This window comes from Schistocerca cancellata, chromosome 8 (genome assembly GCF_023864275.1).
Source record: "Schistocerca cancellata isolate TAMUIC-IGC-003103 chromosome 8, iqSchCanc2.1, whole genome shotgun sequence".
NCBI classification, from domain to species: domain Eukaryota; kingdom Metazoa; phylum Arthropoda; class Insecta; order Orthoptera; family Acrididae; genus Schistocerca; species Schistocerca cancellata.
In genome coordinates this window covers 270,753,496-270,767,289 of record NC_064633.1, presented here as the reverse complement: position 1 = coordinate 270,767,289, position 13,794 = coordinate 270,753,496, and the positions used below count along the sequence as shown (strand labels likewise).

Below are 13,794 nucleotides of genomic sequence, written 5' to 3'. Positions count from 1 at the left end.
CTTAGAGCCTAAATTCTCTCTTTTTTCTCACATTTGATTGAGTAGTGCTTCCATTGAAGATTAAGGCAGGCTGTGAAGTCATCGCAGTCAGATTGTACATTCCAAACCTGATTTGTTGCTTTCAGTGTCCATGTTACAACTGCACTTGCATGTTCTGTTGAAACACGGCCAAATGTGTTGCTTGTCGTAAAGATGATCATGAGGTCGATTTCCTGCCTCCTTCCCCCTGCTGTATCAGTTGTCATGGTGACGATGCCCCCTCTTTCTGTGAATGCCCTTTATATCTCGATAAGTGGGCCGTTCAAGAGATTGGGTTGAAAGAAAAAGTACCATACCCTGTCACATGCAAGTTGTTGGCTAGTGGAAAGCCCTGCGTAATACCATCCAGCATGTGTAGTACTGTTCTTGCTACACCACGCTTCATGAAAGACATGGCCACGCAAACTTACAACTCCAGTTCAGTAGTGCAGTTGTGAATTCACTCAGTGCCACGATAGCATCCCCATCTCCTCCTCCTCCTACAGCTGAGCAATAAACTACCAAATCTTCACCCCTGGTGGTGAAGAAATCACCTACAACACAACCAGCAGTCCGGAAAGGATAAAAAGAATACTCCTGCGAAAAATTTTTACATCCCTCCAGCCAATAAATGTCTGAGTCTTCGTCTGCCAACCGTAAAGGCGCTAAGATATATAAAAAAAGGCAAAGGGTCTGTGACGGTTCGCCTACTTTATTTCTTTGTCTGTCGTCCTCGGTGTAGATTTACTGGCTGAAAAAATAGGGGGTGGAAGTGCAGTACGGTCTACTGTAAATTATGTAGGCCGACAGGTGCACAGTTGTGTTTCACAGTTGTTTACTTTCACTTTTCACAACCCCCATATACACATTTAATACGGCCAGTGCACTATTGTTTAACTTTCGATAAGCCTCATTAATAGTTTGGAAGCGAACATCCACATACTGCTACAATAGTTTACTGTTCAGTATCTATGAGCAGTAAAAAACATAAGCACATAATTCACAGTTCTTTCAGAATAATCAGGTTTGTATGGAACAGACACTGTCATTGTTTTAACGCATGGACTAGTTGTGTAACACTTATTTCACAGTTAAGTTGAAGCATCATTGCTGTTCTAACCAATACAGATTTCTCGTCTGAAATTCGGCCGTGGACTGACTGTCTCCAGACCAAAAATTGGTTCCTTCTATATCCTCACAATAATGGGTACTAAAACTTCATTGTTCGATGTTTAATTTACAGAAATTACAATTAAAACTTAACTCGTTAAGTTAACTGAATACGTCAAAAAATTGGTTCTTTTTAACAGTTTCTTCTACTACAACAGTCAGGACAAATTATTTGTTTAAATCATGAAATTAACATATATAGTTACACAAACAATACTTTTGATAAAACTGTTAATTAGTTTGGAATTAATTAATGGCTGGCTTTGCTAACATGTTTTCAAATAGTCAAATATATCTTTTAAGAATACTATTAGTGGTTCCTCCAAATGTTTATAATTAGTACAGAATTTATATTTGTTTATAAGTCAACAATAGAATTTAAGTTACAAAACCATTACTGACTTCACCCTCTAACAAAGATACTAACTGGTAACAGTCAAAATAAATTAGCAGATCAATTACATACCTAAAACTTAGCACAAAATTAGATCTGGCATTATATTCTTTAAAACTGAGGGTCAACCTTTCTCTTTTATGAAGATGCAGATTATACTCTTGTGTGTTAATAGTAATTAGTCAAAAATGAAAAAAATGAAAAAAAAAAAAAACAAATTTAAGGAGGCAGATGTCAAAACAAGAGGGAAAGTAAAAATATCCCAGCTCGCTTTGTCACAGGTCTTTACCTTCCTTGCTTCGGACACCTCTTCAGCAGTGTCACCACATGATACCCTCACTCAGCTGACCTCTGTTTTACTGGTTTGCACCGCTGACCATTTTTCTGCCCTGGAATCCACAGGCCCACTTGGGGAGAATGCCGATGCTTCTGTAGATTTCATGGAAGATCCTCCAGTCTTTTCACCCTATAGCAGTGACTCTTCAAAGGCTGGCAGTTGGTAGCCACCAAGGTGACTACCCTCAGTTTGTTCCCTCCTCCCCTTTCCCATGATGACTCTTCTCCAGTGGAATGTTCGCAGCATTAGATCTAACAAGGAGGAATTATGGCTGCTCTTGTAATTGCAGCGTCCAGTTGTTTTGTGCCTCCAAGAAACAAAATTGTGTGCTTGTGATAGCTTTGATCTTCCACATCTCCTTCTGGTCTGCTCCGACCTTCCTCTTGAGAACAGCATTCACTCTTGTGGGGGAGTCATATGCTCTTCCACGATGACATCTGTGGCCAAACCATGTCATTGAACACCCAGCTGCAAGCTCTTGCAGTCTGGATTTTCCTTCCGCGTTTCACCTTTTCTCTTTGTGTCATCTACATCTCTCCATCATCGCTGTCACCAGGGCAGACTTACCTCAACTTATTGGGCAGCTCCCTCAATCCTTTTTGTTTCTCGCTGACTTTTAATGCCCACCAACCCCTTTGGGACTCTTTGAGAACATGTCCGACAGGTTCCCTCTTGACTGACCTTCTCAATCAACTCAACCTCATGTGTCTTAACACTGGAAACCACATTCCATTCAGGCTCCACACACACTTCACTCATTTTGCACTGCTCAGCTTGCTAATTACCTCAAGTGGTCCGTTCTCTCTGACATGTACTTGAGTGACAATTTCCCTGCTATCCGTTTGTTGACTCCTACCCCACCTGCTTGTAAACCCAATTGGCAGCTTTCTAAGGCTGATAGGAGGCTTTACTCCTCCCTGGCGATCTTCGATGAACACCATTCCCAAGTTTTGGTGACCAGGTAGAGTTCCTTAAAGACATTATCCTTACCATCGCAGAATGTTCCATGCCTCGCACTTCATCTTTACCTTGCTGTTTTCTTGTCCCCTGGTGGACTGAGGCAAGCCACGACACAAAGTGTGTGTGGATACATGCTCACCATGTTTTTAACTGTCATCCTACAATGGGGAACCGTATTTGTTATAAGCAGTTGTGTGCCCAGTGTCAGCCCCAATCATTGGCATAGCAAAGAAGCTAGTTGGGTTTCATTTACTGGTTCTATTAACAGTTTCACTCCCTGTTTTGTCATGTGTGGCAACCTCCATTGGCTCTCTAGGACCCGGGTCCATTCGCCGATTTCCAGCCTGACCATGGCAGATGGTGTATTTGTGGACCCTATTGCTATCTTCAACACCTTTTTTTTGGAGATTTTGAGCCTTCCTCCCTCAGAAACGTGGAGGGGGCTCGGGTGATACCCTTCTCCTCCCCGAATCGTGAATGCCACAATGATGCCTTTACTATGAGGGAGCTAGACCATGCTGTCACTTCATACCGATCTTCTACCCAAGGGCCAGACAGTGCTCACATTCAGATTTTGCAGCATCTTTCTCTTGCAGGCAAGCACTTCTTTGTTCATATCTACAATTGCAATTATCCCCAAGGGACCCGCAGCTCTTTGGTGGGTTTGTGCTTTGCTACCGTGGGGCCCCAGCCTTTGCAGCATCCTTTCCCTTCCGTGCTGCATGTCTGTTCTCTTGCTATTTTTTTCTCCCTCCCTTGGGGAACATGTCTGGGGTGTTTTTTTGGAATGTGTTCCACATTTTCAGCGGCTGACATAAGTACAGTCTCACCACTGTTTTTTTATCCTGTTTCCATCCTTTTTTTCTTTCTTTGTTCACCTTCCCCCCATCCTTTTTTGCTTTGGCATCTGAGGTTCCTTCTTCTTCCTCCCTGTGCACTCCTGAAGGCTGGCCCACACATCTAACTCATAACAAATAACTGGGTAACACATAATACCCCACCATGGGCCGACAGGTAGGGTTCGCATGTACACTGTGGTACAGGCCAGGCCCAGGGAGCTGCTACCTTCCCAAATTGCTTATTGGTCCCCCTGTCAGGTGTTCAGGAGGTGTGAACAATCACCTTCTGAAAGGGCACCCAGTTGGAAGGAGCATGTCATTGGAAACACTGGCAGTCATGGAGGATTTTCTCGTAATGAGCTAATCATCTTTACAGTCAATGGCTATGAAATGTAAACGAAATGAGGCTAACAATTCAAAGACTTTCTCATCTGCACCAAGGTTCCTTGTGGTTTCCTGTACTGAAGCCAGTCAGTCCTTTGCCATGGTAAATCCATTTATTATTCAGAAAGGTGTTGATGCAATTGCTGTCAAATCCTGCTCTCATTTACACAATGGTACTTTGCTTTTGGAGACTACTTCTGATTCTCAAGCACAACACCTGCTTGCAGCTTCGCTCCTCCACAGCTCTTCTGTGTTGAGGCCCATTGAATGCTGAATTCTTCCCTAGGTGCTATTTACACTAGGCTGCTCGATGGTCTGACAGAGGCAGAAATCCAAACATACCTCTTTGATCAGGGTGTCATTGCCGTCAATCAAGTGATGAGAAAAGTTAATGCCTCCTTAGTGCCTACATGCACTCTCCTCACTTCTGATAGAGTGGTTCTTCCTCCAAAGATCAAAGCAGGTTATGAAGTTATCACAATTAGACTGAATATTCCGAACCCTGTGTGCTGCTATCAGTGTTGTCATTACAATCATACTCAGAGTCCTGTTGACACCCAGCCAAATGTTCAACCTGTAGCAGGAATGATCATGAGCATGATTGTACACCTCCTTCTCTGCGCTCCATCAACAGCAATGGCGACCATGCCACCTGCTCCCACGATTGTCCCGTGTATGTCGATGAGCAGGCTGCCCAGGAGATTTGGTTGAAGGAAAAAGTGCCTTACCCGGTTGCTCACAAGTTGTTGGCTAGTCAGAAACCCTGTGTTCTACCATCTGGCACCTAAAGTACTGTTATTGCTACCTCTTGCTCCATGAAGGATATGGCCATACAGACATGCAACCGCAGATTCAGCTCTGAGGTTGTAAAATCGTCCAGTGTCATGATAACATCTCCGTCCCCTCATGCAGCTGTGCAACAAGCCATCAAACTCTTGCCTCACGGGGCGAAGTCACCAGCTACATGACCAGCAGGCTGGAAAGGACAGACAGAATACTCCCGTGAAGACTTACTATGTCCCTCCAGCCAACCAACACCTGAGTCTTCCTCTGCTAACCAGAAAGGCTCGAAGTAGTCCAACAAAGGCAAATGATCTTTTTCGCCGACACAAAGATCCTCTTCAATGGTGTTGCCATGTGATACCCTCGCCCCTCCAGCCTCCATGTCTCTGGTGGGTAACACCAACCATTTTTCTGTGGCGGCCTCTGCAGGCCGACAGCAGACGAAAGCTGATGCTTCCATAGGCCTCGTGGAGCAAGATCCTCGTGCCTCACTACCATGTAGAAGCGAGTCTTGTAGGCTGGCAATCAGCAGCCGCTGACGTGACACCCTTTCATTTTTTCCTCATCAAGACTCTCCTCCAATGAAAAGTTTGTAGCTTTTGATCCCACAGAGAGGATTTACAGTTGCTTGTAGAATCACAGTGTGCACTTGTACTCTGCCTTCAGGAAACAAAATTACGTTGTTATGACCGCTTTGAGCTTTCGCATTTCTTCCCGGTTCGTTTTGACCTTCTGCCCAAGGTTGGCATTCCATCTCATGTTGGAGTTGTGTTGCTCATAGGGGATAGTGTTCATAGTCAACCTATCTTCCTGACTACCCATCTTCAAGGTGTTGCAGTTCGCCTTTTCCTTCCTCACTTGACTTTTTCCCTTTGTACTGTTTATGTCCCTCCATCATTCGATGTCACCTGGGCAGACTTCTTCCAGCTTATTGCGCAGCTACCTCACCCATTTCTGATGCTATGTGTTTTTAATGTACACAATCCCCTTAGGGGTTCTCGCAGAGCCTGTCAGAGAGGTGCCCTCTTGGCTGACCTTCTTAATCACCTTAATCTCTTCTGTCTTAACACAGGAGCACCCATGTTCCTTTCAGACTCCTCACACACTTATTCCCATTTGGACCTATTCTTCTGCACTGCCCAGCTTGCCCTTCGTCCTGAGGGAGCCATTCTTTCTGACACACACTGGAGTGACTATGTCCCATATACTATCTGTTTGCTGACTCCTTCCCCACCTGCGTGCACACCCAAATGGCAGCTTACTAAGGCCAACTGGAGGCTTTACTTTTTCCTGGTGACCTTCGACAAGCAAGATTTCCCCAGTTGTGATGACCAGATGGAATATCTTACAAATGTTATCCTTACCACCTCAGGACGTTCCATTCCTTGCACTTCCTCTTTACCATGCTGTGTCCCCGTCCCTTGGTGGACTGAGGCATGCCGTGACAAAATTTGCATGTGGAGATGTGCTCTCTGCATTTTTAACCATCTTCCTACAATGACAAACTGCATTCTTTATAAACAGGTGCATGCACAGTGTCGTTGCGCTCTTCAGGATAGCAAAAGAGCTAGCTGGATTTCATTCACTAGTTATTTTAACTGTTCCACTCTCTCTTCCACCGTTTGGGACAACCTCCGATAACTCTCTCAGACCAAGATCCATTCCCCAATTTCTGGCCTGACAGTAGCAGACAATGTCATTATGTGCCCTATTGCTATCTCCAACACCTTGGGCTGCCGTTTTGTGGAAATTGTGAGCTCTTCTCACAATCACCTTGCCTTCCTCCATCGGAAACGAGTGGAGGAGGCTCTGGCGATACCCTTCTCTTCTCTGAATCGTGAGTGCCACAATGCCGCCTTTACTGTGGAGGGATCTAGATCATGCTCTCACTTCATTCTGATCCTCTGCCCCAGGAGCAGATGCTGTTCACATTCAGATGTTGCAACACCGTTCTCCTGGGGGCAAGCACTTCCTGCGTAATACATACAAACACATCTGGGCAGACGGCATGTTTCCCAGACGCTGATGTGAAGCCACTGTCATACCCATAACTAAGCCTGGTAAGGACTAACATCTTCCATCTAGCTACTGCCTCATATTTTTCACCAGCTGTGTTTTCAAGGTGATGAAATGTATGATTCATGCCCAGCTTGTATGGTGGCTTGAGTCTTGCAATTTCATACCCACTGCACAGCGTGGATTTAGAGTGCACTGTTGTGCAGTTGACCATCTCATCGCTTTGTCCACCCAGGTCATGAATCGTTTTCTGTGGAAATCCCAGACTGTGGCCATGTTTTTCGATTTGGAGAAAAACCTGACACACCTGCTGGAGGACTGGTGTCCTCTGTACACTCTACACATGTGGCTTCCATGGCTGCCGGCCTCGGTTCCTTGAGGAACTTTTAAAAGATTGAGTTTTCGAGGTACATCTACATCTACATCTACATCCATACTCCGCAAGCCACCTGACGGTGTGTGGCGGAGGGTACCTTGAGTACCTCTATCGGTTCTCCCTTCTATTCCAGTCTCGTATTGTTCGTGGAAAGAAGGATTGTCGGTATGCCGCTGTGTGGGCTCTAATCTCTCTGATTTTATCCTCATGGTCTCTTCGCGAGATATACGTAGGAGGGAGCAATATACTGCTTGACTCTTCGGTGAAGGTATGTTCTCAAAACTTTGACAAAAGCCCGTACCGAGCTACTGAGCGTCTCTCCTGCAGATTCTTCCACTGGAGTTTATCTGTCATCTCCGTAACGCTTTCGCGATTACTAAATGATCCTGTAACGAAGCGCGCTGCTCTCCGTTGGATCTTCTCTCTATCTTCTATCAACCCTATCTGGTACGGATCCCACACTGCTGAGCAGTATTCAAGCAGTGGGCGAACAAGCGTACTGTAACCTACTTCCTTTGTTTTCGGATTGCATTTCCTTAGGATTCTTCCAATGAATCTCAGTCTGGCATCTGCTTTACCGACGATCAACATTATATGATCATTCCATTTTAAATCACTCCTAATGCGTACTCCCAGATAATTTATGGTATTAACTGCTTCCAGTTGCTGGCCTGCTATTTTGTAGCTAAATGATAAAGGATCTATCTTTCTGTGTATTCGCAGCACATTACACTTGTCTACATTGAGATTCAATTGCCATTCCCAGCACCATGCGTCAATTCGCTGCAGATCCTCCTGCATTTCAGTACAATTTTCCATTGTTACAACCTCTCGATACACCACAGCATCATCTGCAAGAAGCCTCAGTGAACTTCCGATATCTTCCACCAGGTCATTTATGTATATTGTGAATAGCAACGGTCCTATGACACTCCCCTGCGGCACACCTGAAATCACTCTTACTTCGGAAGACTTCTCTCCATTGAGAATGACATGCCGAGTCCTGTTATCCAGGAACTCCTCAATCCAATCACACAATTGGTCTGATAGTCCATATGCTCTTACTTTGTTCATTAAACGACTGTGGGGAACTGTATCGAACGCCTTGCGGAAGTCGAGAAACACGGCATCTACCTGTGAACCCGTGTCTATGGCCCTCTGAGTCTCGTGGACGAATAGCGCGAGCTGGGTTTCACATGACCGTCTTTTTCGAAACCCATGCTGATTCCTACAGAGTAGATTTCTAGTCTCCAGAAAAGTCATTATACTCGAACACAATACGTGTTCCAAAATTCTACAACTGATCGACGTTAGAGATATAGGTCTATAGTTCTGCACATCTGTTCGGCGTCCCTTCTTGAAAACGGGGATGACCTGTGCCCTTTTCCAATCCTTTGGAACGCTACGCTCTTCTAGAGACCTACGGTACACCGCTGCAAGAAGGGGGGCAAGTTCCTTCGCGTACTCTGTGTAAAATTGAACTGGTATCCCATCAGGTCTAGAGGCCTTTCCTCTTTTGAGCGATTTTAATTGTTTCTCTATCCCTCTGTCGTCTATTTCGATATCCACCATTTTGTCATCTGTGCGACAATCTAGAGAAGGAACTACAGTGCAATCTTCCTCTGTGAAACAACTTTGGAAAAAGACATTTAGTATTTCGGCCTTTAGTCTGTCATCCTCTGTTTCAGTACCATTTTGGTCACAGAGTGTCTGGACATTTTTTTTTGATCCACCTACCACTTTGACATAAGACCAAAATTTCTTAGGATTTTCTGCCAAGTCAGTACATAGAACTTTACTTTCGAATTCATTGAACGCCTCTCGCATAGCCCTCCTCACACTACATTTCGCTTCGCGTAATTTTTGTTTGTCTGCAAGGCTTTGGCTATGTTTATGTTTGCTGTGAAGTTCCCTTTGCTTCCGCAGCAGTTTTCTAACTCGGTTGTTGTACCACGGTGGCTCTTTTCCATCTCTTACGATCTTGCTTGGCACATACTCATCTAACGCATAATATACGACGGTTTTGAACTTTGTCCACTGATCCTGAACACTATCTGTACTTGAGACAAAACTCTTGTGTTGAGCCAACAGGTACTCTGAAATCTGCTTTTTGTCACTTTTTCTAAACAGAAAAATCTTCCTACCCTTTTTAATATTCCTATTTACGGCTGAAATTGGCGATGCCGTAACCGCTTTATGATCGCTGGTTCCCTGTTCTGCGTTAACTTTTTCAAATAGTTCGGGTCTGTTTGTCACCAGAAGGTCTAATATGTCATCGCCACGAGTCGGTTCTCTGTTTAACTGCTCAAGGTAGTTTTCAGATAAAGCACTTAAAAAAATTTCACTGGATTCTTTGTCTCTGCCACCCGTTATGAACGTTTGAGTCTCCCAGTCTATATCCGGCAAATTAAAATCTCCACCCAGAACTATAACATGTTGCGGAAATGTTAGGATGTCAGCATTCCACATCCACCATGTACGTCCAAAGGAACTTTTGCATTGTAATCATAACAACACAGGTACTGCAATATTGCACCTTCTAGAAGGTGCAACTTCAAAGTGCGAACTGTAAGTCAATTTCATGAAAATTTGCAGCCTTTAAAAAACAGGCTTACTGGAGTTTAGTGACATGAAATGCGGATCAAACCATTGCAGAAGTAATAGGAATTTTAAACTACCTGAATGATGGTAATTTCAAGTTTTGTTTAGAGCTTGTTCATAAGATGATGCCTCATTTTAAAATGATTTGCAACCAGATACAATGTAAAGAAATTAGTGTGTTTAAAGCTAATGAATATATAACAGTATTCAGAACTATTATTTTAGAATTAAGAAACTCAAAGTATTATGAGAATCGTGCAAAGACTTTCATGATCAAAACTAAGGAAGTGTATGTATGTGTTGATATAATGGACAGATGTTGTTCTACTAACCACTTACCAGCTTCTAAATTGTCCAACAAGAAATGCTCCCAAATTTTAAGAGTGAACATCATACATGAGAAATAATGCTGACAGCTGAAGCATATCCTGTGATTGACAAAGAAAAGTTTGAAACTGAACTTACAGTGTACTGCACATCTGATATTCATGAATATTGGAAATTAACTGAGCTGCTAAATTTTATCTTGGAAAAAAATGTAGACATTGTTCTGAGTGAAATTATGAAACTGATTAAACTCCTCTTGACAGCTCGCATAACTACACAGAGGCAGAGAATGCTGCTTATCAACACTGGAAAGCACTAAGACGAAAAGATTATATGCTCATGCAGTGTGTTCAGTGAAGAAAAATTTTTTTCAATGTTTTCCAGAGATCAGGGAGAATATTATTGATCTTTCTGTGCAAATTTAAACAAAAAGAATGGATTTTCTTTTTAAGTGAGCAGATCAAGCTTGAACTGTAACAATTTAAGTTAAAGTAAGTAAAAATATTTGACTGTTCTTTCAGGATTTTATCAGGTTCCTGAATAATTTTTCTTTTTATATGTGTTCCGTTGCTTTTACACAATTTTAAAACAAAGGCTAAAAATTTTGTGGAGCAGTGCTCCCACTGATTTTTACCTATGATCCACCACTATAATCAGCATAATGGTACCTTCTGATTGGTGCAGTAACAGTCACAATAGCAACATACCAGCATGACACACTGAGGTGATGCAATACATTTGTTGATGTGCATATTTACTATTTGTGTTTTTAATTAATAACATTCTAAAATTTTGAAAAAGTAATTAATTATAGTTTAACTTGCAGCTCCTCCAATTCATTTGAGAGACTGGAAGCCACTTAAATCAGTGCCAGAGAATGGGATATATGAACAGAATAGCCACAGTATTAGAGAAGTTCTGAAGAAGGAGACAGTAATAGCGGAGGTAAGAACTGAGTATAATGTTGTATTCTAGATAAAAATGCAAGTCATTGTAGTCAGCCGTTTTTTTTCTTCAGTATGGGCTATGGAACAGTATGCAACAGAAAATTTACAAATATAAATCAGCAACATTTTATGCCAAAAAATGTGTGGACAATGTAGGTCAACTGTGTCACAAATTATGTGTGTTTTTAAAGTGGTGTTAAGATGGGCTGCCAGTGATGGGTGGGACATGAGTAACTTTCATTTAAGTCGATGTTTGTGCTGACCAGTGTGGATCCTGCACAGTTATTAAACATCTAATTCATATTATAGCACCCTCTGTAAGATAACGAGACTTCATACTGGCATATTATCATATTTGCAGATGCTTCAATGTTTACTGATTTATTACTGTAGGAAACTAGTTTAACCCGTAACATGTATCCCCTTAGATCTACATAAGCCCTTCATGCAGATTTGTTGACAATTTGAGTGCATTCCTAATATTTTAACCCTTAGTTACCACGTACTTCTTTTCTTTTGGTCAGTGACAGGTTGTAGCACAAGAGAGCCTCACCATCATTATGTTGCTTTTGTACTATCAGTAAAGAGTCACTGCAGAAATATCTTGTTTCATTGATATTTCTTGAGACTTAGCTACAGACTAATTGCATATAGTGTTGAATAAAGTGCTACTCTTTCTAAATAATTTGTGTGGCCAATAGCCATTTATATACCTTTGTGTGTGGTGCTCCTACACAGTATATAAATTCCCAGAATAAGCCCCTACATGATACTAATAAGTTATCTAATTGCACATGAATGTTATGGAGTTTCTTGTTCAGCTATTACTGGTTACTGGTTTTACCAATATTACACTTTCATTGTTTCTCCTTTTTGAGCAGGTTGTGTATATTGTTAAGCCCCTGATGCACCTTTACGCAATGTGGCGCCATGGGCCCAAATCCTGGAAACCATGGCTCATTTCACTGCTTGTTGATGTTGTCAGGTAAGACAATGCTACCTATTGTTGATACTCGTATAAGTTTTAATAAAATCAACCATCTGAGTTACCAAATTAGATTTAGTCACATAGATAGCATCAGTCTTGAGTATTCATTTCACCACCTCCTCACACTGTTTGTCCTCATGGGCAGCTAGAAGCACATAGGGATTTTAATCTGTAAACTGTTGTCTTGTTAATGCAGTTAATTCATTATCACCATAAAAAAAGGTGGACTGATTGATTAGAGGGTCAAATTAAAGAATTTGTCTTCTTGCACACTTTTCACATCACAATGCAACAGGTGTAACAGATTTCCTAAAGCTCATACAAGAAATATTATGGTAAATTTTTCCAAAATCAAATGGTGAAAGATATATTATTCTGATCTATGCAACTGCTGGCAGAACTATTTGCACAAGAGGAAATGTGGTGAATCAAAGATGTAAAAGATAGTTACATTTCGATACCAAATATTTGTTGTAGATTTGTACATCTCTTTCAAAATAAAATTTTTTTTTGCAGCTTGTTTGCATACAGGAAGACAGTGCACAAACTTACAAGACAGCAGCGCATGGAGGTGTCACGCCGTGCCTTTGCTCTCGTCCTGTACATATTACGCTCACCTTTTTATGAGGCTCACAGCCGGGATCGTATACAATCTTTCCTGCATGCAATGTCAGAGACAGTTCCCCTGACAGGCATCTTGTGCAGACCTCTTGCACAGTACCTTCCTGTTTGGCAGGATACATATTTCTATGTGTGGTCCTCATAGGTGGTGTTTCTTGTGGTGCACCTGTGATCTTATTTTGTGTGATTATTTCAGACTGTATGTGGTGGTTATTGTTATGGGGTATTATGGGCTCTTACTAATAAGCCAGTGAGTGATTGTGAATGTACATCGCACTGCAAAAAGTTATTTGTTTTATACTATCTTTTATACTAGAAATATATTTAGCAACAATTCAGTAGAAAGATCTAAAGTAACTATATAGACTGTTACTAGTTTAAAGACCATTACTACGTAAATTGCTCAACTGTGATAAATATAAACCCCAGACATTTATTTGTTGAGCATAGTTCTTTTTCTACTGTCATTCTTGACCATTTTTATTTCGTAGTCCAAATTTGTAATAAGGAATAAATAAAACTGTAAGAACTACACAGTTCTAAAAGAAAAAAAAAACCACTAATGAAAACTAAATTGTTGACTAAAAATGTGTGTAACATGTAGCCAACAATTTTGCACAACTTTCTATATTGATATGTAATATTGTTGAGCAATAGACTTAAGATCTTTCTGCCAATCCACCACTCGTGCTAATACATATTTCAAACCATGGTGCCTTATTTAAAGCTCCTTTAGAATTTAACCTCAAAAACTGTTCATATATAACTACTAAATCTTTCATGATTATGAATATGATACTGCATTTTGAAGAACAATGTTCCATATGTACATGACAACCTCGAGTATAAGACCAACCTATTACTTTGTAGAGGCTTCTTGAGATTTCCTTATTTTTGACAGATTTGGGTTAATCAAAATGACGACTGTTTGATGTAAAGAAATGCAAGATCTACAAAAAAGTTAACACTGTGGCATGCCAACCATGTACAAAGCAGCAAATGGTTAAAATATTCTATGTCCCAGAGCAAAACT

At 41.6% G+C, this 13,794-nt stretch overlaps 1 protein-coding gene across 1 annotated transcript in view; it reads left to right on the top strand.

Moving 5' to 3' along the window:
• LOC126095058 (peroxisomal membrane protein PEX16) overlaps positions 1 to 13,350 on the top strand; it is a 38,650-nt gene extending 25,300 nt beyond the window's left edge. Inside the window, exons 4-6 of the mRNA XM_049909742.1 lie at positions 11,032 to 11,150; positions 12,034 to 12,137; positions 12,657 to 13,350. Of these exons, the coding sequence (XP_049765699.1) occupies positions 11,032 to 11,150; positions 12,034 to 12,137; positions 12,657 to 12,906 (473 nt within the window). The 3' untranslated portion in view covers positions 12,907 to 13,350. The remainder of the gene's footprint in view (positions 1 to 11,031; positions 11,151 to 12,033; positions 12,138 to 12,656) is intronic.
• Positions 13,351 to 13,794: the final 444 nt, after the last annotated feature.